Source organism: Dysidea avara, chromosome 1 (genome assembly GCF_963678975.1).
Source record: "Dysidea avara chromosome 1, odDysAvar1.4, whole genome shotgun sequence".
In the NCBI taxonomy this organism is placed as follows: Eukaryota; Metazoa; Porifera; class Demospongiae; order Dictyoceratida; family Dysideidae; genus Dysidea; species Dysidea avara.
Window position 1 is genome coordinate 21,432,552 of NC_089272.1, and position 25,635 is coordinate 21,458,186.

General features: G+C 36.1%; 2 protein-coding genes across 5 annotated transcripts in view; one reads left to right on the forward strand and one right to left on the reverse strand.

Moving 5' to 3' along the window:
* Positions 1–3,110: 3,110 nt before the first annotated feature.
* Positions 3,111–10,078, forward strand: LOC136258924 (heat shock 70 kDa protein 12B-like). Its single transcript, XM_066052314.1, has 3 exons — positions 3,111–3,542; positions 4,035–4,250; positions 8,540–10,078. The coding sequence occupies exons 1-3, from the start codon at positions 3,216–3,218 to the stop codon at positions 9,782–9,784; spliced, it is 1,788 nt and encodes a 595-aa protein (XP_065908386.1). The 5' UTR covers positions 3,111–3,215; the 3' UTR covers positions 9,785–10,078.
* The window catches only part of LOC136258897 (uncharacterized), a 28,385-nt gene continuing 12,136 nt past the window's right edge, over positions 9,387–25,635 (reverse strand). For 3 of the 4 annotated variants that reach the window (XM_066052276.1, XM_066052275.1, XM_066052293.1), the window contains 11 exons: positions 25,548–25,625; positions 25,452–25,499; positions 24,400–24,471; positions 24,284–24,337; positions 24,177–24,227; positions 24,063–24,125; positions 20,965–21,015; positions 13,144–13,197; positions 12,311–12,497; positions 11,372–11,557; positions 9,387–10,427 (listed from right to left, as the gene is read on the reverse strand). In XM_066052276.1, coding sequence (XP_065908348.1) covers positions 10,131–10,427; positions 11,372–11,557; positions 12,311–12,497; positions 13,144–13,197; positions 20,965–21,015; positions 24,063–24,125; positions 24,177–24,227; positions 24,284–24,337; positions 24,400–24,471; positions 25,452–25,499; positions 25,548–25,625 — 1,141 coding nt within the window. In that variant the 3' untranslated portion in view covers positions 9,387–10,130. The remainder of the gene's footprint in view (positions 10,428–11,371; positions 11,558–12,310; positions 12,498–13,143; positions 13,198–20,964; positions 21,016–24,062; positions 24,126–24,176; positions 24,228–24,283; positions 24,338–24,399; positions 24,472–25,451; positions 25,500–25,547; positions 25,626–25,635) is intronic. The other variant, XM_066052283.1, reaches the window with a different exon arrangement.

Below are 25,635 nucleotides of genomic sequence, written 5' to 3' on the forward strand. Positions count from 1 at the left end.
AACCATACACTATGGTATTTACAATTGGTATATACCATTATTTTGAAATCATTAAATTCTTCTATTCTGGTTTCAGTTTCTACTTATACTAAATGTAGGGTAGCTGCTCATGGTAGCCGAGATACAGTGATATCAAGAGTACATAATTAAAATAGGGAGGGAGAGTGTCTAACTACCAATACAGCCTATATAAAATCACTGCATATTATTGATCTTTGAACAAACTTAGTCTAACACTTTTACTGATGATAGAGATCTGTTGATAGGTGTTGAATGAGGTAAAGCTTTTGCTCTACCAATGTGTGGATTGTCTATAATACGCAGTGATTTTGGCTGGAGGTGTCCTAGTTAGACACTCTCCCTCCCTATTTTTGTTATGTACTCTTGATTGATATCAATTTGTGAATTATATCATAATAGCAGGAGTGAAAAGCCAACAAAGAGGTAACAGCTACTGACTGGTTATAACTGGCTTATATCCAAGTAAAAAATTGTGACACTTATGGCTTCAATTGTCAATTTTTGCTGCATGTGTTGTGTGCAATAAACACAATTTTTTTGTCAAAGACGATGATTAAACACCTTACTAGATGTAGGTTAGTCACTGCCCAGTACCACTGACATATGGCTTCACTGAGATAGAATACTTTTAGGTGTTGGGATTGAATATTTCTTTGAGATCACAAGATAAGTGATGATGCACTAACAACCTCCTTTGGTACTAAGTAGACATTTCTGAGGGAAGTATCATTTACACAAAGACAAATTTGTGTCCTGACAAGAAAGATCCAAATGAAAACTTTTAAATCCTGCTGCTATAAGTGCTATTTGCATGTAAAAAGAAACCACCTGTGAGCTAATTTTGAAAATCTTGATGTTCTTTACTTTCTCAGGTAGTACTGTATAGTAGGTATCATGGACATTTAGGTTTTCCTAGTACATTTAACTCTTATTGTTGCATCTGAATATGAAAACAACTGCCAGTAGATAGGTACATATATAGTTAATTAATGTTTTCAATTTCACAACTGGGTGACAACGACAAGGTGCTTTTATAGTTGTACTTGTTGACAAGTAGTATACTATAATTAGCAGAGCGGGAAAGTACAAACAGTCAAACTGGACTACTGGAATAGCTTGTCAACTTCACTTTCTAAGTTGTTCTATGAAGATTCTATTTCGATTTCAACACCTAAAAGCACATAGCTGTACATTATAGATTTGAAAAGTTGTTGGCTGACCATTTTTACACAAAAATGTTTTTTTTTAAAATCATTATCTCCTGTTTACACTTGATAAATAGCATTTCATCAGCATCTACTGTACCAGACCAGAAAATTTCAGACAGCAGTTATTTGAAACAAGTATGTAGGTGTACATGGTCAATTAGCCTTGACCTATATCTATTTGGAGTTGGATTAAACCATCATGCCTAATTAAAAGGTTGCTGCTTGGACCTGACCAACGTGGCCTTTAATTAACCAATTTACAAAACAAATACATGCATTTCATAGTGATCTTCTCTATTATTTTATGTTTGATAAAATATATTCATTAGCAAAATCCAGTGAACAAGGTGAAAACATAGATTGTTTTGTTTGTGTTTTTTTCTATTTATTCTGACCTGTTAAAAAGTGAAAGAGTCTGATCCCATTACTCTTGTATATATATGGCTGAACTATACTTACTGAAAACATAATTTATTTCTTCTCATTGCATGACTGTTAGAAGAGCTTACAAGTAGCTATAGCTATACTAATTTGAGAAGATATCAGAAAAATAGAGGTTGAATTGCCTATATGGTTTTCAGGCATCCTTAATCATTATGTCCTCTGGCTACAATAGCTTTGTACACAAAGAGAGAAGTTGAACTAATGCCTTAAATTTAGAGGTGGAAATAACAAAAGCAGCAGTATAGAACATTATACTATAATCATGTGGATAGGTCAGAAAGCAGCAGAAAAGGTAAACTTCAGCAGCATCAAGCAGTTGTAACATAATGTACAAGGCATAAGCTGTTACAACAACAAGAAGTTTCAGCACTGCAGGTGCAGCAAACTTCAAGAACTGCAGAATAGCAAGAGCAGCAGGAGAAGTAAATATGTATAAGGCTATACAAAAACAGCAGCTTGATTACAAGCTACAAGTAGCAAAATCAACTGTAAACAGTAGTAGCCAGCTGCAGCTTGCAAGCTGCAAACACTACGTAGCTGCCAGCTGCAAGCAGCAGCAAGCTATTGTTAGAAACAGCAATCATCTGCAAAAAATAGCTAGAAACCAGCCTCAAGCAGCAGCAAGTCATCTGTATAGTAGCAGCAGCAAGCCATTAGTAGAATTAAACTCTGCCAGCTAAAGCAGTAGCAGCAAAGTAGTTGCCAGCTACAACAGTAGCAGCTAGATCCAGGGTATCATTAGAAACAGCAGCTATCTGCAAGCAGCAGCCTGCTAAAGTAGCTCACAACAAATGTTTAATAGTAGAACAACTGCAATGGCAGCAGTAGAAGGAGAAGCAGAGGCACCAAGCAGCATCAGACAGCTACTAGCAACAACAGTAGCCTGCAGCTGCTGCTTGCCTCCTGTAGCAGCAGCAAGCTAAGGCAATCACACACAGCAGCAACTGCAAACAGCATCAGCCAGCTGCATGCAAGTGGTAGCAAGCCAGTAGTAGAAGCAGCAGCCATCTGCAAGCTCCCACAGACACAGCGACTGGAAACATTCAGTAACTTCCATCCGTAGCGTAGATGGACAGCATCCCATGCAGAACTCCTGCTTGTTTAATAAGGTGAAATCCCTGCTCCTACATGTAGTTTAGTGGGAGGGCCAGTAACCAGGAAGAGGCCGTGCACCGGATTCACTGTTCAGAGTAACACTGAACTTGTTGCAACTGATAAGGCTGTAATACCTGTACTAGACTACGTAGCTGTAGGCCTTCGCCGATCAAGGTGGGAATGAAGCTTCTCACCCTCGTCCAGAGCATGCACTCTCGCACTACCGTCCACACAACATCCTGAAACGTCGTGTAATACAAATGTAATTTTGTTAAAAACCGCAATGTGTGTTCTGTCATGACGGTCAAACAAATTCGCAGAAATCTTAGGGGAATTCCTTAGCCTAGCTAATTAAGTCACGAGTTGCGTTTCATATGGCTATGGTTTTGATAGACGTTTCATATTTATCCCGTCACATTGTTTAGCGAGGTAGCTAAGGTGAGATCAATGGCCAATCCAAGTGAAGTGGATGCTGCTAAAAATGATAAACCAACTCATATTATAGCAATAGATTTTGGAACATCTGGCAGTGGCATTGCAGTATGGAACAACGCCCTCAGCGAGACATTTGTTTATTCTAATTGGCGTACTAAGAACGCAGGAGTTGTCTGCAAGTGCCCTACAGTGTTATTGCTAGATCATGAAGGAAAACTTGAACGCTTTGGATTTGATGCAGAAAAATATTACCAAAGTAAACGTAGTATAGCAAACCCTGAAAAAGCTGATGAATACTACTTATTCAAAAACTTCAAGATGTGTCTTTATGAAGAAATGGTATGTACAGTAGCATAAGACTTCAAAGCTTTACACACCACCTTTACCCATGCAGACACTGCTAGCTTTTGTGTGCGTATTGTTTAGTGATCATCTATGGCATACAGGGCGAAACCTCACTAAGGCCAGCTTGTTTTAGTGGCCAGGTCCAGCAAGGCTGGCCATATCTGTATCCTCCAGCATACTATATAATTTTTTAGCTATTTAAATTTTAGGTTAAGCCAAGAACTCTGCTGTCAGTCAGACCTTCAGTGCTGGTCACTGTAAAGTACCATATACTGAAACTTAATTATTAGTATAACTACTATAGTACACTAATAATTAAGTTTCAGTATATGGATAACCAACTGAAATCATTCTGGAAATAATAGATGGTGAAAAGAATTAATGAAATCATTTCGGAAATAATAGATGGTGAAAAGAATTGATCCTTTTCACCATCTGTTATTTCCAAAATAATTTCAGTTGGTTATCCCTAATTTTGAATTACAGAATTTAGTGCGAAGTTTGATGGTTGAGGCAGCTAATGGGAAGAAGCTACCAGCTCACGATGTTTTTGCAAAGTCTTTAATTTATTTAAAGCAAGAAATAACAGGCTGGCTAGACAGACAGATTGCAGTACCCTCCAGAAGAATACAGTGGATTCTAACAGTACCTGCTATATGGAGCCCAGGAGCCAAACAAATGATGAGGGAAGCTGCCATGCAAGTATGTTTTATGTAATAGTTGTGAAAGGCAAGAGTTAAGTGCAAGTGGTTTTGGTAATCAACCTTGTCTATTACTCACTTACACTTCTGTTTTTTAATTCCATTTCTGCTGTACATGCTCAGGATTATACAAAAATTGATCTTGAAATAATGTCTGCAGGCATATGTGGAAGGTGGGGGGGGGGGGTTGAAGCCCCCCTCAGTCTGCTGAGTGGGCCCCCTCAGAATGATATCACGCCAAAATCATCCTCTTCAGAATGATATCACACCGAAATCATCCTTCTTGGAGTGGGGCTGAAAACCGTGATAAAGATCAAGATACTTTAATAGAGCAGTCACTCTAATAAAGCAGTCACAATATTAGAGCAGTATGTAGCAAGCTATGTAAGGATTTTTATGTAGTTTATCAGCTATATATATATGCATAGCTGGTGAGTTGGGCAGCTATTGTCAGCTGGCTGTGGCTTTTTTTTGGTCTCACCTTACCAAACCAGAGACGATGTGGTACCTCAGTTCATTTTGACCCCCCTTTCCATAAGTCTGGATCCGCCCCTGGTCAACCCCCCCTTATCAACTACTTCCTCCACCACTGTCTGCAGGGTTTTAAATTATATCATTTTCTAGTTGTCTTAGAGTAAAAACAAGGTGTATGATGTTTGTTAACAACAGTGTACTACAAATTTTCTAGTAGCAGATTCTAAGAATGATTTGGGGGTCATTTTTGTTACTAGACTGTATCAGAACATCACAGCAAATGCATGTATGCATGAAAATGTATATACAGCTGTAGTGGTATTACTGGACTGTTGAAGTATGTACGAGTATAACTTGTAGAGACCTACAATTGGGTATCGGTTAACTATCGGTAAAACAGGGTAAAAATATATCGGATATCGGTTTTCCCTAAAAAGTGGGAATCGGTACAACACTAGTTGCACCTCCAAAAGCTGCAGGATTTTTGCAATTTAAAGGCTTGAAAATGCCTTACAATTGATGCTAAAAGCAAGTAAAACTAATAACTATTTTCCCAAGATTTTTTTTAAATTTCACAGAGAGCCCAGCATGGCCCCTCTAGAATAGCCTATGATTATTTTAGGCAGCTACCAGTATACAGTAAAATCACTACACAGCTACAATAAAAAGCCTTATGTAACCACACAGCTACAGAATGCAGTATACTATACTGGTTTTGCTGGAAGAGCTGGTCTGTGGTGAAGTGAGTGGATCATCTTGTAAATATTATCCAAGCAAAAACAGCCAAACTGTATAAAAGGGTGCGACCTTCCAAAAGCCTAGGTGAAAAAAGTCTTGAAATCAAAGGTGGTGGCCATGAAATGGCTGCAATGATGATAATGACAACAAATTTTAATAAAGCAAATTTATTATCATTAACTGCCACCTTTGATTTCATAACTTTATTACCCAGGCTTTTGGAACGCCACACCCTTTTTATACAGCTTGGCTATTTTTGCAATGCCATATTCCAGTCTGGAAATATGACCTGAATCATGGCAACTTGTTAACAAATTTTAGATTCCTAAAAACTGTAAAAATATCAATAGAAATATGTTATTGCACAAGACTGGACAAAGGACAGAGCTATATACATTACACAAGTACAGAGAAAAATTTGGAAATTTCAACTAGAGTAGGGACCATAACACATCGATAAAAAGTACTGAAACAAGCTGGAGTAGTGCACGATATTAAATCACAGTAAAACTATAAGAAGTGTTATATTCCTACTGTGCTCAAACACAGTAGCGATATAACACTTCTTATAGTTTTACTGTGATTTAATATCGTGCACTACTCCAGCACTTTTTATCAATGTGCTGTGGTCCCTACTCTAGTTGAAATTTCCAAATTTTTCTGTGTACTTGATTGTTAACTTTTTTTTGTAAACAATAATTATGACTGGTGAACCCATGCATACCGCATCAGGGCACTGCGCGCCCCAATTATCATCTGAAAAGTGAAGTATCCATTATGCTTCATTGTCAGCTATGTTCAACCCGTTCCGCAGCATTTCAAATCAAGAACTGTTCGAAAAGCACCTCTGCAATCCACACATACCAAAAGAAAGAAATGGTGCCGTGTGCCCCGTTATATCAATTATTGTCTGAAAAGTGAAATATCCATTACGCTTCGTTGTCGGCTATGTTCAACCCGTTACACAGCAGTATGAATCAAGAACTGTTTGAAAAGAAATTATTTTTAAAATTCCGTAGCAACTTGTTGAAAGTGTTTCAGGTCGATCTGAAAGCTTGTTTGGGCTTAGTTTCACCTAACCAATACTGCCTGATCGTCGTTAGGGGAAATTGAGGCTATTTTTTGGGTGATATTATTTCGTGGGCTACGTCTACTCCTTTGTGGTCCCTACTATACACTACTATCGTAGTGTATGATATGCATGAAAACCACATTTTGTTCCTTCTGCTGATAGCTTCTTGGGCTGAATGCATTGCTGATAATTAAACCATAGTAACAAATTAAAAAAGTAATTAATCTATAAATAAATTGAAACCCTTAGACCTCTAAGGACGTACGTACATGGCATCTTCATAATATATATGTGACCCACTATACTGTTCTCGCACACTCCTCAGATTTCATTTTTTTTGCTTCTTTGTTATCTATAGTAACAAAGGAGTGAACAGCCAATACTTCAGCCTTTTGTGATGAATAGTCTTGGAGTTATAACACTAGATAGTTGGAACTCGATTTGTACAGTAACAATACAGCAAATAAATTACAGGCACTTATTTAGTCAATCAAAACTGACAACTGAAACAGGCTACAAAGATGGGGTTTGGCTCAGTATATTCGCCATGAACTGGCACATTGATCAAGGTGTAGAGTTTTCCCTGTATGTCTCTGTGTGGACAAAGACTTTTCTATCGCATCATAAATAGGCACGCATAACACATCTACCAATTGCCATATTAAATATTTTATTACTCCCCAAGAGCAGGAGAATCTGATGGTGTATAGGTTTTATTGATCTGAGCTTTTTTTCAGTACACAACAAAGCAGTTAAAGCATGTTAGGGAGATCCAAGGCAAATTTCAGTGTACAATACTCATGTACACTCATCAAGTGCATTGTTTACCATGTTACAACTACCAAGCTGGGATACAACTTCCTATTAGGAGCATTCTTTGCCATGTACAACTTCATTGGAATGCAGCCAGAAATGCCAGACCCTTTAGAACATGCTGCATCACTTTCCCTTCACTATATACATGTTTCAAATCGTATATAAACCTAATAGCCATAGTGTAGTTGCAATTGTGGGATATGATTTAAGAAGAAAAAAAAACACTACAAACCAACAAAACACTATTTAGCCATACAGTACATACTATACAGTTCCACGATCACTGTATGTCCTTTTCACCAATCAATAAACAGCACACACTTCAGTAATTGTACTGCACCTACTAGCGAAGTATGCATTAGAATGGAAATACAAACCTACACAATTAACCACTCACACAGTTCTTCAATATTCAACACAACCTCTAGACTACAATCATCAATTCCGCTCTTTTTTAGCGGTGCACCATATGTTCAATCATCTTATACTTTCTCTACAACAAAACCTGTTTCACTAAACGGTGCCACTACAGTTCACTTCAGATTTCACACTCCATTACGAGAGACACTTTTTGGCAAGTTCTACATAATTTTACTCCATTCTAATGCAGTCCAGTACACAGATCATACCACTTTCGCATCCCACACTCGAAACAACAATCAGTTGTATAGGTTTTATATATAAATTGCAAACCATATGTAGTAAGAAAGTCACTAATCAGGAAGTGCTACATAACGGTTGGTAACACAGACATCAATAAACTAGAAAGTGTTACATAACATTTGGTAATGTGAACATGTTCAGGATTTGCCTGATATGTACACCCCTGCCCAAGAGCATGCAGCGCCTGAGGGCAAGGGTGCACATATCAGCCAAACCTCTCACTACTGCTTTACAACTATAACATGTCGCACACATATTTTTACCCAGTTTATTTCAATACTTTCTAATAGCAAAATAGAATTTTGAAAAAAATAGCCAGTGTTAGCTCAGTGTGTCACATATTCTACAGCGATGAAGACTTACGCACACTGTGACATTTCTTTGTGTTAAACTAACCAATACATCTATCTGAAGGCTGTACTGTGTACTTTATTCTATAAGTTTCTGGTGTCTAGTTTTCATAATTGCTATTACACTATATGCAGTTGATGTAGTTAAAATAATATATTGTTGTTCATATCCTCTAGGCTGGTTTAGGAGTTGAGGCTGGCTCAACACTGAAACTTGTCCTAGAGCCTGAAGCAGCAGCAATGTTCTGTCAAAAAGAACTGTCAAGCATTGGTACTTTACAAGACAGTACAGCACTCAGTAAACCTGTACACTATCTAGTTGTGGACTGTGGAGGAGGAACTTTAGACATGGCTGCACATAAACTGACCAAATCTGCAGATGGAAAAATAACTATTGAGGAGATACACCAAGCACATGGTGGGCCCTATGGGGGCTTTGCAGTTAACGTTGAATTTGAAAAATTACTAAAAGCATTGTTTCAACTTTCAAATGAAGACATGGAAAAAATTAAAAAACAGCATTCACGTCCATGGACAAAGCTCATATATGAAGATTTTGAAGGTAACAAATGCTCTGATCAGGTTCATACAGAAATTACCACTGGCATACACAAGAATATTTTGAAAGAAGTAAAAGCAATAACAGGTAAAAATATAGAAGATTTGGTTGCTGAATACAAGCGTCATGAAGTACAATGGGATGATGAAGAAGAAGGACTAGTTATACAGTCTGATGTGATTTATAGTTTATTCTTGCCAGTAATTACCCATATCATTGCAGCAATTGATCAAGTGCTTAAAAAACCTGAATGCCAGTATATTGAAAAAATTTTGCTTGTTGGGGGATTTGCAGCATCCAATTACCTGTATGATGAAGTAAAACGAACATTCTCACCTAGTAAAATAGTTGAAGTAAGCTCCACACCATCACTGGCTGTGCTCAAAGGTGCAGTTTTATATGGTCTCCATCAAGACATGATAAAAAGTAGAGTAATGAGCCAATCCATTGGCATTGAAACTTGGGATGACTTTGAATCTGGCATACACGATGAAAAAAGAAAAGCAACAATCAATGGGAAGGATTTTTGCAAGAATGTATTCACCAAGTTTGTTGATATAAATGAAAGTGTTTCCATAGACAAAAACATTGAACATGTATTTACACCAAGCTCCATAGATCAAGACAATTGCAAAGTCCGAATCATTGCATCGCATAGTGCTAAAGCTGCATTTACAGATGAAGATTGTTGCTATGAATTGGGTTTAATTACTGTTGAAGGTTTGCCCAAATACAATAGTGGGATTTCCAGAGAAGTAAGGGTAGTTATCAATGTTAGTGGAACTGAAGTAGTTGTAGATGCTTACTGTAATGGTACAAGTAAAAAATTGCCAGTCAAGTTGGATTTCATTGAAGACAAATAATTGTAACTTTCACAATGTATATAGTACAGAATGTGACACTTTTTTGCTAAAACTTTTAGGTTACACACTTGCATACATAACTATATAGTCCTTTTCTATAATGCGCAAATGCTGTAAGTATAAGATAGCGTAGGAAAATAGTTGCTAATTTTTTCACAAACACTGTACCATCTGTATGCTTTTGTTTGTTGGTGAACTGTTTCTAATTTACTACTAAATATTTTGTGGTTATTTGTACTTTACAATTTAACAAATAATGGATTGCTACTAGCTGAAATGCTAGTCTAAAATGCAGTGCTGTTCATCATTAGCATGCATTGTACAATAGTAGAATGTTAATGTATCATCAGACAGCTTTGACTCTTCCTTTCATTGCAACTTCTCTAGGCCAAGAATTACTAGTAAACAGAGTAGGATAAATATACGCAATCATGGTAGAGGTATCAACAACTTCATCTGAACCATCTTTCATTTCATGAACACTATCATCAAATTTGTCACATTTAGTTGACAGTACCATAGGAATTGCTTTAGTAACTGTTTTCCATGTAAATTTAGCCAGTTTCTCATAATACTCTTGAACTTGATCGGGAATGGATGCATCCTTTTGCTTGACATGGTTTTTGTAAGCTTTATTTAATACCTACATTGAAGGAATGCATAATAACACCAAAACAGCTGTCACACATTTACTAACCTCTCTAAACTATTGACATTTCAAAAAAAGTAATTTGAAGTATACACCCCTGGAATTTACTTAGTAAGCTTTCAGGCATAAAATTTTTACATGCTTCAATGTGTTATAGTCATGGCCAATTTTCTTTACTCAAGCTGAAAAACTTCAAGATTTCTGCACTGTCGTAACTACAGGCACAAGATCACTTTAGACTGGGTATACTCTTATGTTACACAATCCTTGAGCCACTAAGTAGCCTAGCTTATGCCTAATCATATTTTGGTGGTGCATCAAAATTTCCAAGTTAATAAGAGCCACACTTCCATCATAATAAACTTATTAATTATGAGACTTCAAAATTTCTAATCAACACAGTATAATTCATACACAAATACTGACTATTTATTCCATCTATGTTTTGGTGTTGGAACCAATAGTCCAAAATTTCTATCTTGGCTCAAACAAAAACAGACCACAACGCCCAATAGTGAATAAAATTTGAGTGATTTATAGATTTGAGGTTTGTTTGTCTCGTTATAGGGAGTTTTTAAAAATAGTTGTTCCAATACTGAATAAAGACGAGGTTAGTATTATTGGAACACTATTATTGCTGTGCAAATTTCTATATTTTCAAACATCTATACATACTTTCTTCTACAACACTGTTTGTGCTGCTGTTTGAATATTAATTTTAATCAGTCAACATCAACATGTATAAACATTCATAAGCAGTTCTACATGAACTAGTTATCAACTTATATATATGAGCATATACTCTTGGCAACCTATACTTTCAGTGTTCTACCTATTAATACATTGAATGTAGCACTAATTATTTATGTATTTACTGCCTTGAATTGATAAAATAATTATACTATTGAAAAGCTAGCTTGTAAAGGCACAAAACTCACCTCCTGAATAACCTTGACAGGATTTTCCAATTGGGGATGACTGACACAAAATTTATCAAGTGCCAACCTAAAACTTTCAGGAACTTGAGCATCATCAGCATCGCTTTCTTCCTGCAGATTAAACAGTGAGTTTAAGTATTGTTCAAAGGTAGCTGACACCAATTTCTTTGCTTCTTCATAAGCCAACTATAAAAGTATAATAGCAATTTGTAGTACATAGCATCAGTGATAAAAAATGAATTATAAAGTTTACTATGGTTACCTTGTAAGAGTTGATCCTATATTTGATTGTTACTAAAGTATGTACGTATGCAAGAACACATCTGATTTACATTATTTTATTAACACATTGCACTCTTTTACTGTATATAGTCACCAGGCCATATTCTGGATAGGACATATTGTCATAATAAATAATTTCTTTCTGTTGTGCTTCTCATGATTGTTCTGCCTGACACATAGGTCTACACACACAAAATATAGAAGTGCACCTGTTTACTTCAACTGTTAGAATTATGATAGATAATACACAACAACAATTGACATGCTACCTATGAATTTACACCACTTTGCATCCTTCCTGTGGCATGCCACAGCATATTAATGTTGGTCAGAGTGGCGTACAACTGTGATCAATTCAAACCCACAGCATTCTTGTCTCAAGGTACTATATGTTCCTATGTCAGCCAAATAGTTGGTCACTCAGCAGTAGTCATGATCAGTTAGTTAACAATTTTTGTAGGAAGGTAACTTTGAAGCATGTTTGGGCTAGCAGATAAGTATCTCAACATCTGCTACATTCATGCTCAAGTAAAGCACACTTCAGAGCCTCCTATGCATAATACTAATAAATACCTCACCTTGGTCCATGCACTCTCTTTAACTCCACCTCTATTCTAAAGCTTAAGTAGCAATATATTTTATAATTTTGCTGCATACCATTGTATGTTCCTCAAAAGGCACAGGTTTGGAGTTATTGTAGGCTCTCCTGTGGGCTCGACCAGCTGCAGGTCTGATGTTATGCTGAATATATCTGTATTCTTGGCCTAACATCAGTGGACTTCTACTATCAGCAGTGGTAAATGAATTTGTAAACTTGAAGCTTTCTTCCTCAATTTGTAGAGCTCTGTGTAAAATAAAAATTATGAGCTCACCAAAGATTCTCAATTATGAACATAGAAATTAACACAGTTATGCATCTACACTACATTTTTGGCTACTATAGTGTCACTAACATGCCAATTGCAACACACACACCTTTTATGTACATTACCCTCCACAACACTAACAGTGCTGTATCTCACAACTATTGCATGTGACAAGCGAAAAGTAAGAGCTACCATGCTAGTCATAATAAAGTGTAAAATTTAGTTATGATATACAATGACTGTGAATTCATTTGATTAAACGATTGCAGAAAGATAAGTTGTTAGGATATTCAGTCTGTGTAAAGTTCTACACCTGTTTTTTTTTGTTTTTTTTCACAAGAAGATAACAAACACATTACAGTGGCGTTCAATATCACTCACACAAATTGTAAGTAAATTAGGGACGCGCACACTTTTTCAGAGGGGGTTTCAGCTGAAACCATTGCAACCCCCCTGTATCTGCCACTGCGTTACACATCGGTAGCCATGACTGGTTTCTGTACATTACAAGTGGTATATGCAATGTACAACTCAATGACTTATGCTTATACTGTATGGTACATGCAAGCTAGCCTAGCTGTAACAATATAATGTATCTCTCTACTATGTACAGTAAACACTTACTTTTTAGCATAATCCTCAACCTGCTTAATTAACTGTTCATTCTCTTCTGTTAACCTACCAACAATACAATGCAGCAATGTTCCAAATTCTCATGACTCACTACAGTAAATGTTTATGTTTAAGTATTTTGATAGTACAAAGAAGTAACACAAAGTAAGCAACAAGTTGGGTTTGCATGCACCTAAAAGAAACAACTAATTTGGCTGACGAGAACTCTTGATGGTTCATTTGCATTTTAGCTAAAAATCACAACGTGATATCACAAAAAAAGCTTCCTTATGGTCTGTACACACATATAAGTAACCTCAGTGCTATTTAGTCAAGATTCTATGCACAAGAATCCAGAAAGCTGCCTTTACTATTAGAAGCTTTGATACACCAAGCACTTTGGTAGCCTTAAAAGCTAGTGTGCTAAATGGTTTTGAAATAAGGGACATATAGAGGCTGTATAGCATAACTATGTGGGAAATTCGTGTGTTTCTAAATAGTTAAATTCCAATTTCTTATAACATAACATAGGTTATACTGTTGTGCTTTTGTACTTTATTACTACATAAACTCCTATTAAACTATTCATCTTTAAATACACTTGTTTATCATACAGTAAGGTTGTACTGTATAGTAGGAGTCATGAATTCCAGACAAGATCGCTATTGCTATGTGACAACTTGACAATATTAGTTAGGCATAATAAGCCTAAATGTACCTTCACAGTGACCCTAACCTACCACACTTCAACGAATTATTGTGTTGTTTTATGTATTAAAATTTTCTACTTACTAACCGACTGATTCCTTCGGCCAAGCATACATGTAACTAGACTATGGTGAACACTACGGGCTTGATTTCTCTTCATCGTTCAACATCATGCACTTAAGCCCAAGATGTGTCTTTTCATCTACCACAGCAGCAGCTATAAAGCATACACCATGAACTTACTTTGGTCCTCCATTTCTTACTCCACTACCACATACGTTGGTGTTAATTTGTGGATAACCCATGGCTTCATTGTACTTGCACACATTTGAATGCAATTAGGGAATAATTGCATGAGTAACAGTGAAAACTGTGCAAGCCTTATGACTGTTACTCATGCAATTATTCCCTAATTGCACAAAAATAAGTGTAATTGCCAACTACTCACATAGTGGCCACTCTTCATGCTTTGTTGTGCACCTGTATCCAGTTCTGTGTGCAATTACATCATTATTTCAACATTTAAAAGGATTATCAATCTGATTGGATGCACATATCATTTGTTGTTGTATTTAAAAGGCTTCATGTGTCAGCAATTCTGTCTGAAATATTAGTACTTGTTGTATTTAAAAGTCTTCTATCGTCAGCCTGAATCTATTTCAATGGCTATTTTTATATCACTTTCTTGTTGTACTTAGGTGTCTGTTATTCTGTTTTTCATCAGATGCTATACAGTGCAATTACAGAAACAAGCAATGTGATGTGGGATTAATTGCACACCTACAAATGTATGGCAAACTAAATTACTATGATAACAACAGAAATCTTCTGTAATTTCCATAGTGGTTTCAGCGGCACAAGTTGTACCATTCTTCATTTGTAGTGCTGTGTAGTGAACAGAACATACAAAATTGAAAACCAAGCAGAATGGCCACTTTACTTTTCAGCAATTGATACGTAGTTAAATTGAATGCTTATTCTAAGTGTTATGACATGTCTGGGGCCATTTTATCCTTTGCTGCGGTATGTGAAGGTTCACCAGTCATAATCATGCTACAAAAATGCTAACAAGCAAGTAATTCAAGAAGGGATACAGGTAAAATTGCATTTTAATATACAAAGATAGAAAAAGGACTAATCCCTACTGAGAGGTAAGTAAAATTTATGATAGGAGTAAACTTTAAATCAAGGCTGCTGAAAATTAAAGTACTGCAACATAACAGTCATCCACTCTCTAATAGAATATCCAAAATGACTTTCATTATTAAGTTCTTCATCAACATTATAAACAGCTAAAGTACACCAATCCCTTTAAATTCAAACTTCCAAGAGGATGTTCTAGAATAACCACATGAATAAGACTAGAAATTCCCTACCATAAGTGCATCTTCTCCTGGTGAAAATAAATTGATGTTGTGCCACTTCTAAAACAAGGCGCCCACACAGTTAATAACATGCAATTAATAATTATGTAATAGTTACCTGCTAATTTGTTTTTCAGTTATTGAATGTATTTTGTAATTCACTATAATTATTTTGTAATTAAATTAATTACATCAGCATGGGAAGAACAAACCACTTAAACTACAAATTGCACACAGTAGCGTTTCTCAACTGCTCTATCATGTTACACATCTCATGCAAACTCTTTGGAGAAAGCCTCAAGGCTGCCTTTCATTCTCATTTGTGTAAGTATTGGACATGCCCTCTTTTAACTCAAAGGGATATGCTATTCTCTAGTAGCCATAGATGGGTTTGCAATATATAATATATGGTTGTATTTCTCTTTCAACAACCTTCAACATCACCATAATTGATGAGCTTGCTAGATACAAAACCTTGCCTACTGCAGGCCTGAGTCCGAGTGTGAATATGTCAGGCAAGTTACAGGTGCCCACGTTACAACTAGTGTATTCCACTTTGATGACTCACCTGCAAGAACTGCAGGTATGCTTCACAAGTGTACATATTTTTATTAAGCAATATGAATTTCAATCATGGATCAAGACACACAGTAGTGTGTCGTGCGGCCCAAGAAGCCAGCGCGCAACCCCGTGAGTATATTGACAGGAAGAAAGAAAACACAATTTTCGCACCTCCGTAGCTCTGTGCTGCCTTGATGAAACAAGACAAATTTTGCTGTGTACATTCCCTCCAACTTCAGTACTCCACATTACAAATTTGAGCAAAATCGCTTCAGACATTCCTGAGATATGTGACTTCAAAAATTGGCTTAGTTTCTTCGTTTTTTTCTTCTTATTTTTCTTCCTCTTTTTGCACACTTACAAAAACTGCTATAAAACGCGAACGCGTTATCTGATTGCCTTGAAATTTGGCACACAGAAGGGGGGTATAAAGGCGCATCTCAGTACCAACTTTGGCTGGAATACCATAAACCGGCAAAGAGTTATGAGCGATTTTGCACAAAAAATAACACCAATATGTTGTCATGCCTACAGGGTAAACCGCGTAAGGGAAGAAGCTGAAAATTGGTGGGTGAATAGGTTAACTATTGAACCTCAAACCTTTTGTGGTTTCAAATAAATCGAGCTAAAAGCCAGGAAGATACAGCGAAAAAATCAACAGTGTGTAACAATTACGCAATCGAGATTAGCTAATTTTTTTATTTTATTATTATTATTATGCTTGCCACGCCTACCAGATAAACCACTTGGGGTAATGCTTTGAAAATCGCTGTACAGATGGAGTTATCATCTTAGAAAGGCTCTTCAATGGTGTAGAAGAATCAGACTTAAAGCCACGGAATTATAACACGAAATCCAACTTGGTGTAGCAAGTGCGAGATCGAGATACTCTAATAGAGCAGTCATCCTAATAGAGCAGTCACCCTGAACAGAATTCAAGAGATCAGTTAGAAATAAGTAACCTGTATAGAGATCAGCTACAAACAAATCACCCTGTAGAGAGTTCAGCTACAAACAATTCACCCTGTTCAGACATCAGTTAGAAGAAGTTTTCTTGTAGAGAATTCAGTTACAAACAAATCACCCTGTTGAAAGATCAGCTAGAAGATGTCACCTTGTAGATAGTTCAGTTACAAAGAAACCACCATGTAGAGAATTCAGCTACAAACTAGTGACCCTGTAGATACATCAGCTAGAAGAAGTTACCTTGTAGAGAGTTCAGCTACAAAGAAACCATTCTGTAAAGAGCTCAGCTGCAAACAAATCACCTATACAGAATTCAGCTACAAACAAATCACCCTGTAGAGAGATCAGCTAGAAGAAGTTACCTTGTAGATAGTTCAGCTACAAACAATTCACCCTGTACAGAGCTCAGTTAAAAGAGGTTTCCTTGTAGAAAGTTCAGCTACAAACAAATCACCCTGTAGAGAGATAAGTAAGAAGAAGTTACCTTGTAGATCGTTCAGCTACAAACAATTCACCCTGTAAAGAGATCAGCTAGAAGAAGTTACCTTGTAGAGAGTTCAGCTACAAAGAAACCATCATGTAGATAGTTCAGGTACAAACAAATCACCCTGTAGAAAGATCAGCTATAGAAGAAATCACCTTGTAGAGAGTTCAGCTACAAAGAATCTATCATGTAGAGAGTTCAACTACAAACAAATCACCCTGTAGAAAGATCAGCTATAGAAGAAATCACCTTGTAGAGAGTTCAGCTACAAAGAAACCATCATGTAGAGAGTTCAGCTACAAACAAATCGGCCTGTAGAGAGATCAGCTAGAAGAAATTACCTTGTAGAGAGTTCAGCTACAAAGAAACCATCATGTAGAGAGTTCAGCTGCAAACAAATCACCTGTAGAGAGTTAAGCTACAAACAAATCTCCCTGTAGAGAGATCAGCTAGAAGAAGTCACCTTGCAGGGAGTTCAGTTACAAATTAATAAACCATGTAGAGAGTTCAGCTGCAAACAAATCACCTGTAGAGAGTTCAGCTAGAAACAAGTCACCCTGTAGAGAGATCAGCTAGAAACAAGTCACCTTGTAGATAGTTCAGCTAGAAGAAGTCACATTGTAGAGCTACAAAGAAACTACCATGTAGAGTTCAGCTGCAAACAAATCACCCTGTAGAGAACTCAGCTACAAACAAATCGCCCTGTAGAAAGATTAGCTAGAAGAAGTTACCTTATAGGGAGTTCAGCTATGAACAGATCACCCTGTAGAGAGTTCAGCTACAAACAAATCACCCTGTAGAGAGTTAAGTTACAAAGAAACCACCATGTAGAGAGTTCAGCTGCAAAAAAAATCAATCACTCTGTAGAGAGTTCAGCTAGAAGAAGTCACCTTGTAGAGAGTTAAGCTGCAAATAAATCACCCTGTAGAGAATTCAGCTACAAACAAATCACCCTGTAGAAAGATCAGCTAGAAGAAGTTACCTTGTAGAGAGTTCAGCTACAAAGAAACCACCATGTAGAGAGTTCAGCTGCAAACAAATCACCTGTAGAGAGTTCAGCTAGAAACAAGTCACCCTGTAGAGAGATCAGCTAAAAACAAGTCACCCTGTAGAGAGTTCAGCTAGAAGAAGTCACATTGTAGAGAGTTCAGCTACAAAGAAACTACCACGTAGAGAGTTCAGCTATGAACAGATCACCCTGTTGAGAGTTCAGTTAGAAACAAGGAATCCTGTAGAGAGATCACCTAGAAGTATTGCCTTGTAGAGAGTTCAGCTACAAACAAATCACCTGTAGAGAGTTCAGCTACAAACAAATCACCCTGTAGAGGGATCAGCTAGAAGAAGTTACCTTGTAGGGATTTCAGCTACAAACAAATCACCCTGTAGAGAGTTCAGCTACAAAGAAACCATTCTGTAAAGAGCTCAGCTGCAAACAAATCACTTGTACAGAATTCAGCTACAAACAAATCACCCTGTAGAGAGATCAGCTAGAAGAAATTACCTAGTAGATAGTTCAGCTACAAACAAATCACCCTGTAGAAAGATCAGTTAGAAGAAGTTACCTTGGAGAAAGTTCAGCTACAAAGAAACCATTTTGTAAAGAGCTCAGCTGCAAACAAATCACCTGTACAGAATTCAACTACGAACAAATCACCCTGTAGAGAGATCAGCTATAAGAAGTTACCTTGTAGATAGTTCAGCTACAAACAAATCTCCCTGTAGAGAGATCAGCTAGAAGAAATTACCTTGTAGAGAGTTCAGCTACAAAGAAACCACCATGTAGAGAGTCCAGCTGCAAAGAAATCACCCTGTAGAAAATTCTGCCGGAAACAAATTGCCCTGTAGAAAGATCAGTTAGAAGAAGTTACCTTTTAGGGAGTTCAGCTACAAAGAAACCATTCTGTAAAGAGCTCAGCTGCAAACAAATCACCTATACAAAATTCAGCTACAAACACATCACCCTGTAGAGAGATCAGCTAGAAGAAGTTACCTTGTAGATCGTTCAGCTACAAACAATTGGCCCTGTAGAGAGAGCAATTAGAAGAAGTCACCTTGTAGAGTGTTCAGTTACAAAGAAACCACCATGGAGATTTCTGTAATCAATATATGTGGCCGGATTTGCGAAATAGGGTCTTCCACACACATCCAATTCCGTAAACATTGGAGACCATAACGCAGTGTTCAAGTAACATATTAACCTGAAAATTTCACCATGTATTCAGCTATAGTGGTGCTCACCACTGCCCAAATATCAAGGCAATAGCTCTTTCCAATCTGACGTTATCAATTGTCAAAGTTGGCAAATTGGATGTGTGTGGAAGACCCCTTTTCGCAAATCCGGTCACATATGTATTATACAGTATATATAATTTGTACATTTACTGATAAAATATTTAAAGTACATCTACTTCATCTTTTCTTCTTCCTGTAGTAAAGAAAAAAAGATAGGTTGAAAAAGTCCCAAAGCCGGCCTATTGGGGTATACAAATACAAAAAGAAATGAAATCTAATCCAAAACAGCCAAGCTGTAAAAAAAGTGTGCGGCCCTCAGAAAGGCTATGGTGAAAAAAGATGTGAAATCCAAGGTGGCGGCCAAGAAATGGCTGTGATGGTAGGTTAATGGTAAAAATTTTAATAACGACAATTCAGGTGAATTTTTGTGCCGCTTCACAAAATTTACCTAAATTGTCATTATTAAAATTTTTACCATTAACCTACCATCACAGCCATTTCTTGCCCGCCACCTGGGATTTTACATCTTTTTTCACCATAGCCTTTCTGAGGGCCGCACACTTTTTTTACAGCTTGGCTGTTTTGGATTAGATAACCTATATAAGAATAATGACAAGGCATTACTGAGGCCAAAAATTAGTGTAATAACATAAGCATGGAGAGAGCTTCAATTGTGGATGCACAAATATGCACAGAAAATCAAAATGTTAGCCCATAACATTTAAATGCACTAATGTACTTACTTCAATAGCCATGAGCTATGGACTTGGAAATAAAGCTGTTTATTGAATGAAGAAGGTCACATATTAGTTTATATTGCTGTTTTGATTGATAGTAGACACCTGGTAACAATGTTACATATAGCTGCTGCTTTTTAATGGATTTACATAGTAGTCATTAGCATTATACGACTTTAGCTAATTTAACTTCACATTATACATCGCAAAACTAAAATCCACAATCGATCCCATTAAGTGTCACTACATATAGACAGTTTCATCAAAAATCTGATGGCTTCTGGAAATACATTAATGAGAAATGAAGGTAACACATGAAAAATATACTCCCTCTCTACAATGTAGGGGTTTATGAGAGTTTACTACAGTGTAGGAGAGTTACATACTAGATATACTACCTCATTAATACATTCCCGAGCACTGATATAGCAGTGCTGTATGGTTTTTATACATCTTCTCTTCCCTTTGAAGTGAGGTATGAAAGTGGTTTGTATACTTGTATTGTACTGTAGTATAGCTTTGGTAGAAGAATATACACACAATTACATGAATTTTAAAGGGTATCTCTGAGCAAAAAATTGGCATATCATAACTCTGAGGACATTTTAATACAAAGGCTAGTATTGTGTACAACCAAGGCATAGTTGTGTGAGCAATTATGCTTGCCAGATCATTCATAATAATGTGAGTACTGTGTGTGTCTTACAACATGTGTATGATAATGCCTACACACATACTACAAACACGAAATGAGTTTAACACAAAGAAGCAGTAAACATACTTTTTTATTGTTTTTTGGAGATTATCCATTTCTTTTCTTAAAACTGAATCCCTTGAAATTAAAAAACACAGATGTTAAGCAAATGCTTAGCTAAACAATAGACCGCAGCAAGATAAAATACTTGAATTTGATTGACCATGTACAAATATCAAATTATGTAGATCCCACAATACACTGGAGTGATACATGAGGGGTCTGCAACTCTGAGGAATCACATTTAAATCAAAATTAGTAACTTTTTCTGTAAATCTTGTTTAATATCAGTTATTCTTTCATATTTTCTACATTATTCAGCAAATGAGAACCACAGTAATCATAGGAATTAAGTGCAATATCACAAATCACCAAACAATCAGGTAAAGATTCCAAATCATGTCAAGCAAACTCTGTAGTTGCAGACCCCTCAGCTATGCAAAACACAGCAATTACACTCCTGTATGCTGGCAACAGATGCATAATTGGATAGCAAAAAAAATTGCTAGTTAGGAGGAGTAACAGACTTGTTTCTATGCTACTTCTAAGTTACAAGCAGCAGTCCAGGTACAACAGCAAGCTGTGGCAAAGGGCCTTCATATTACAAAATTCCACACAGCCCTTTCTTTAAAGTATAACTGCTTTACAGGCTTGTTAAGTGTTCTTTTAACAAGAGTTGACATAAAGGAGACGATTACAATAAATAGAAGTGTAAGAATGATTTCAAAATACAATTGATTAATTATCACATTTTTCAAACTAGGAGTGTGCCCACAGCTCGCAGCACACCTGAAATAATTTACAAAAATGTGTGCATCTATTATGTTACCAAAAACATCTGATGTGAGAAATGAAGGTTGTATATAAAACTTTGGAAATGGGTTTCTGAAGACATTGAGAGTAATATTGGTCACAATGGACTCTATGAGCATAACAACTACAAGTTATGCTATACATACAGTAGTATACAGTAGATATGTATTTTAAAAACACAGTATAGTAGTAGTACGGACCATGAAGATTTGAATTTTCCTACCAAAAATATCAACCAAAAAAACCAACTTTACCTATCTTTCAAAATGAATTGGCAGTATTGGTTAGGTAGAATCAAGCCCAAATGTGCTTTCCAAGTCACACAAAATTATCATGTTATAAAATAAAATCATCATTTGCAACAATGCTTCAATAGTCAAAGCAACAAAGTAAGCAGATTGTTTCTAATTTATTTTCACCTATTGTTTTCCATATGAACATAACCTAAAATTATTAATAAATACTTAAATCTGCTACTGTATGATATTAATATTACAGAAATCCACCGATGATGAATTATGTTACATACCTCCTCTACTACTGTGCCTGGGCACAGAGTAGACTCTGAGGATGCTAGCACCCAGTCAAATGATTATTTTGAGCTTAATAAAATATATTTGATTATCAACAAAGTACTGACATACACACTAGAAAATCAAACCCTAAATGTATGGCTCTCATATGGAATGGTACTTGATGGAAAACAAAAGGACAGTTTGGTTAATAGGCTGACATGGTTTGAAAAAATAACACATACAATAATCCATTTCAGGAGTGTATGCAGGGATTTTGAAAAGGGGTTTGCACTTCAGTTAAGTGACTGTTCTATTAGAGTAGTTAATAGTTAATATTGCCTGACTGCTTGATCAGAGTGTATCAATCATTTTCACTAAACTTGTTATAATACTACTACTATATACTAAGATAAATATCCTGCTTCGTGATGAATCAATAATTCTGGAAAGTTAAAGTACCCCTTTATCCATGTTTCAAGTAGTGTGTAAATTCCAAATGGGTTTCCTGAAACCACTGGAAACCTCCTGGGTATGCCCCTGCATTTACCAAGTCTTGCTACATATTATCCTGGGACTCTACTGGTAAACTTCACTTTTCCCTTGAAACACAATTTTATGAATATATGTCAAATACAAACAAAACAGTAAATTTCAAATACATTTACTGTTTCCCTTCACTTGACTCTCACGATTGGATCTATACTCCTTGAATATCCAGAGTGTGTTATCATGCAGTATGTTAATACTGTATATTAGGGATCATGAAGGTTTGGGCTTTTCTGACCAAAAAATATCACCCTAAAACCAACTTCATTCTTCTTGAATTCCTTCACAACAGCTTGGAAGTTTGACTGACTGACTGATCTACTGAATAACTGACTAACCAGTGGGAACTATAAAGTTGGCCAGCATCGGACATTTAGTGATCAATTTGCTCAAAAACTGTCTACCTACTGGATTGTTCAAGGTATTCTATAACAAGAGTATCCACACAAAAACAGCCAAGCTGTGAAAACATGGTGATGCCTTAAAAAGCCTGGGTGAAAAAATTAAAGGTGGCAGCCACGAATTGGCTGCAATTATGTTAATGCTAATAAATTTTAACAATGCATAGCCATTATTAAAATTTTTTAGCATTAGCATCATTACAGCCATTTTTGATTTCACAACTTTTTTCACCCAGGCTTTTTAAGGCCGCACCAATTTTTCACAGCTTGGCTGTTTTGTGTACGATATGTCATTGCTATCGTTGTAAAAGCATGAGACAATAACTGTATAGAGGCTATTTTTACACAGTGTGATATATCGAGTTCATGATATATCATGATATATTGCTTACATAAAGAAATATCATTAATGTAGTTGTCTTACAAATGCAGCAATTACATTTAATATTAATAATTTTTATAGCTTAAGGATTGAATTGAAACATAGAAATCTTGTACTTATTAATGTTACATGGTTTTTCTAATTTGCATGTAACATCATGATAATATCGAATATCGTGATAAATACATCCATGATATAATTATCGTGGTGCACTTTTTCAATATTGCCCAACCCTAATTGGCCATGCTCTTTAATACGACAGTGCTGCTCTTGCTGGCCAAGTTGAATGCATGCTGTGGTGCCTTGGATGATCTTAGCAGTTAAATGCAAATATATACTAGCCATTCTACTTTACATGAAAAAGAAGCCATTTATAACTTCTGTGCAATTATCTGTTATAAGATCACACAGCGATAAATACTCTCCTTTCCATGTTATCATGTTATTAACTCTTGGCTGTACACTTACAGATGTGTTTGACTTTCAGCATCAACAAGTTCTTTGTTGCTTGTCGTATCTTCATGTTCATCACTATAATCAGTTTAAACAGTCAGTAGCAAACATTAATTAAAATGTTCCTACATATGTGTTTGAGTTTCAGCATCATCAATCTCTTTAGGATTTGAGACATTTCTAGCATTGTTGAAGTTCTACATCAAACATTTTGCATATCAATATTCTTTACATACATGTATGCTTGCATTTGAGCTTGAGGCTCCCCATCTTCAGTATTTGACACATTTCTGTATTTACAAATGTAATGTACATAATTATGACTTAATGACAAAAATAATTGTATACTTACATGCACACTTGTGGTTGACTTTCAGTATCTATGAACTCCTTATTACTTGAAGAATCTGCACATTTGTCATTGCTATGCAATAAGTTTTCAATGATTTGTGAAATATCAAAGATAATAACAATCAGCACAGTGTTATGTCATTCACAATTCTCCTTAAGACTGTGGCTCATACATGACCCCTGTGTTTTTGTTGTAGGTATGTACATGAATAAATAAGAACCTGCTTTATTATTGCACTTGAATAGACTTTTACATTCTAACATCTCATCATAATTTGAGCTTTCTAAAACTTTTATTGGTAGACCTCAACTACAAAGTACATTACGTACAGCTTTGAGAATACTAAGAAAGATAGATAGTTGGTATAAGTGGCTCAATGGTTACAACTCTGGTGTGGTGGAGTTCACTAGTTCAAATTTTCCTAAATTTCTGTCTGTAGGCACAACAACAATGTGCATTAGAAAAAATTGTATATGTTGTTCTCCTAGAGATGAATTTTCAAAATCTAATATCTCTGTATCTCAGAAATACTATAGAAGTTGCATTACCTTTATTATAAAATTTTCAGAGCATATTACTCTAAATATGCACCAAGTTTCAAGTTGTGGAGGGGACACTGTCCTAACACTTATTTTCAGAGATTTTGCAGAAGGAGTTCCTGAGTGATGTGTACAGATATGAATACAGATTATCGTTGGATTTTTTCATGTAATGAGTAGATGAAGAGTGGAGCATCTACAACGATTTAAAACCACTAAACAATGTATGTATGCATGTATGTGACCATTAGCTCACTAGCTGTAGTGCTTTTCAAGAATTTAAAGTCTTGCATCACCTTATACTGCATAGCCATAGCGTAAATTTTTTCAAGGTTGAGCAATGTTACCTAATTTAAAATTTTTGCAAATTTGCTAACACTCCCAAAATGTATTAGGCTATATGGAGCTGATGGAGGTCTAGGATGAAAACCACATATTGGCAAAAATTTGCCCCTAGAAACATTTAGGCTATACGGCAGTGACACCTGGCAAAACATGTATGTAAGATATTACCTGATAATTTTGCTATCAGTACTTTCAGAATGAATGTAATCTAGGCATCTGTTATGAGAATAAAACATGTCAGGCTATAACTAATACAATGCATACTTGATACTGTTGTCTAATGATCTATTGCTCTCTCTTTGTGATATATCAGTAGACATCTTACACAGTTGATCATCCTTACTAAAACACA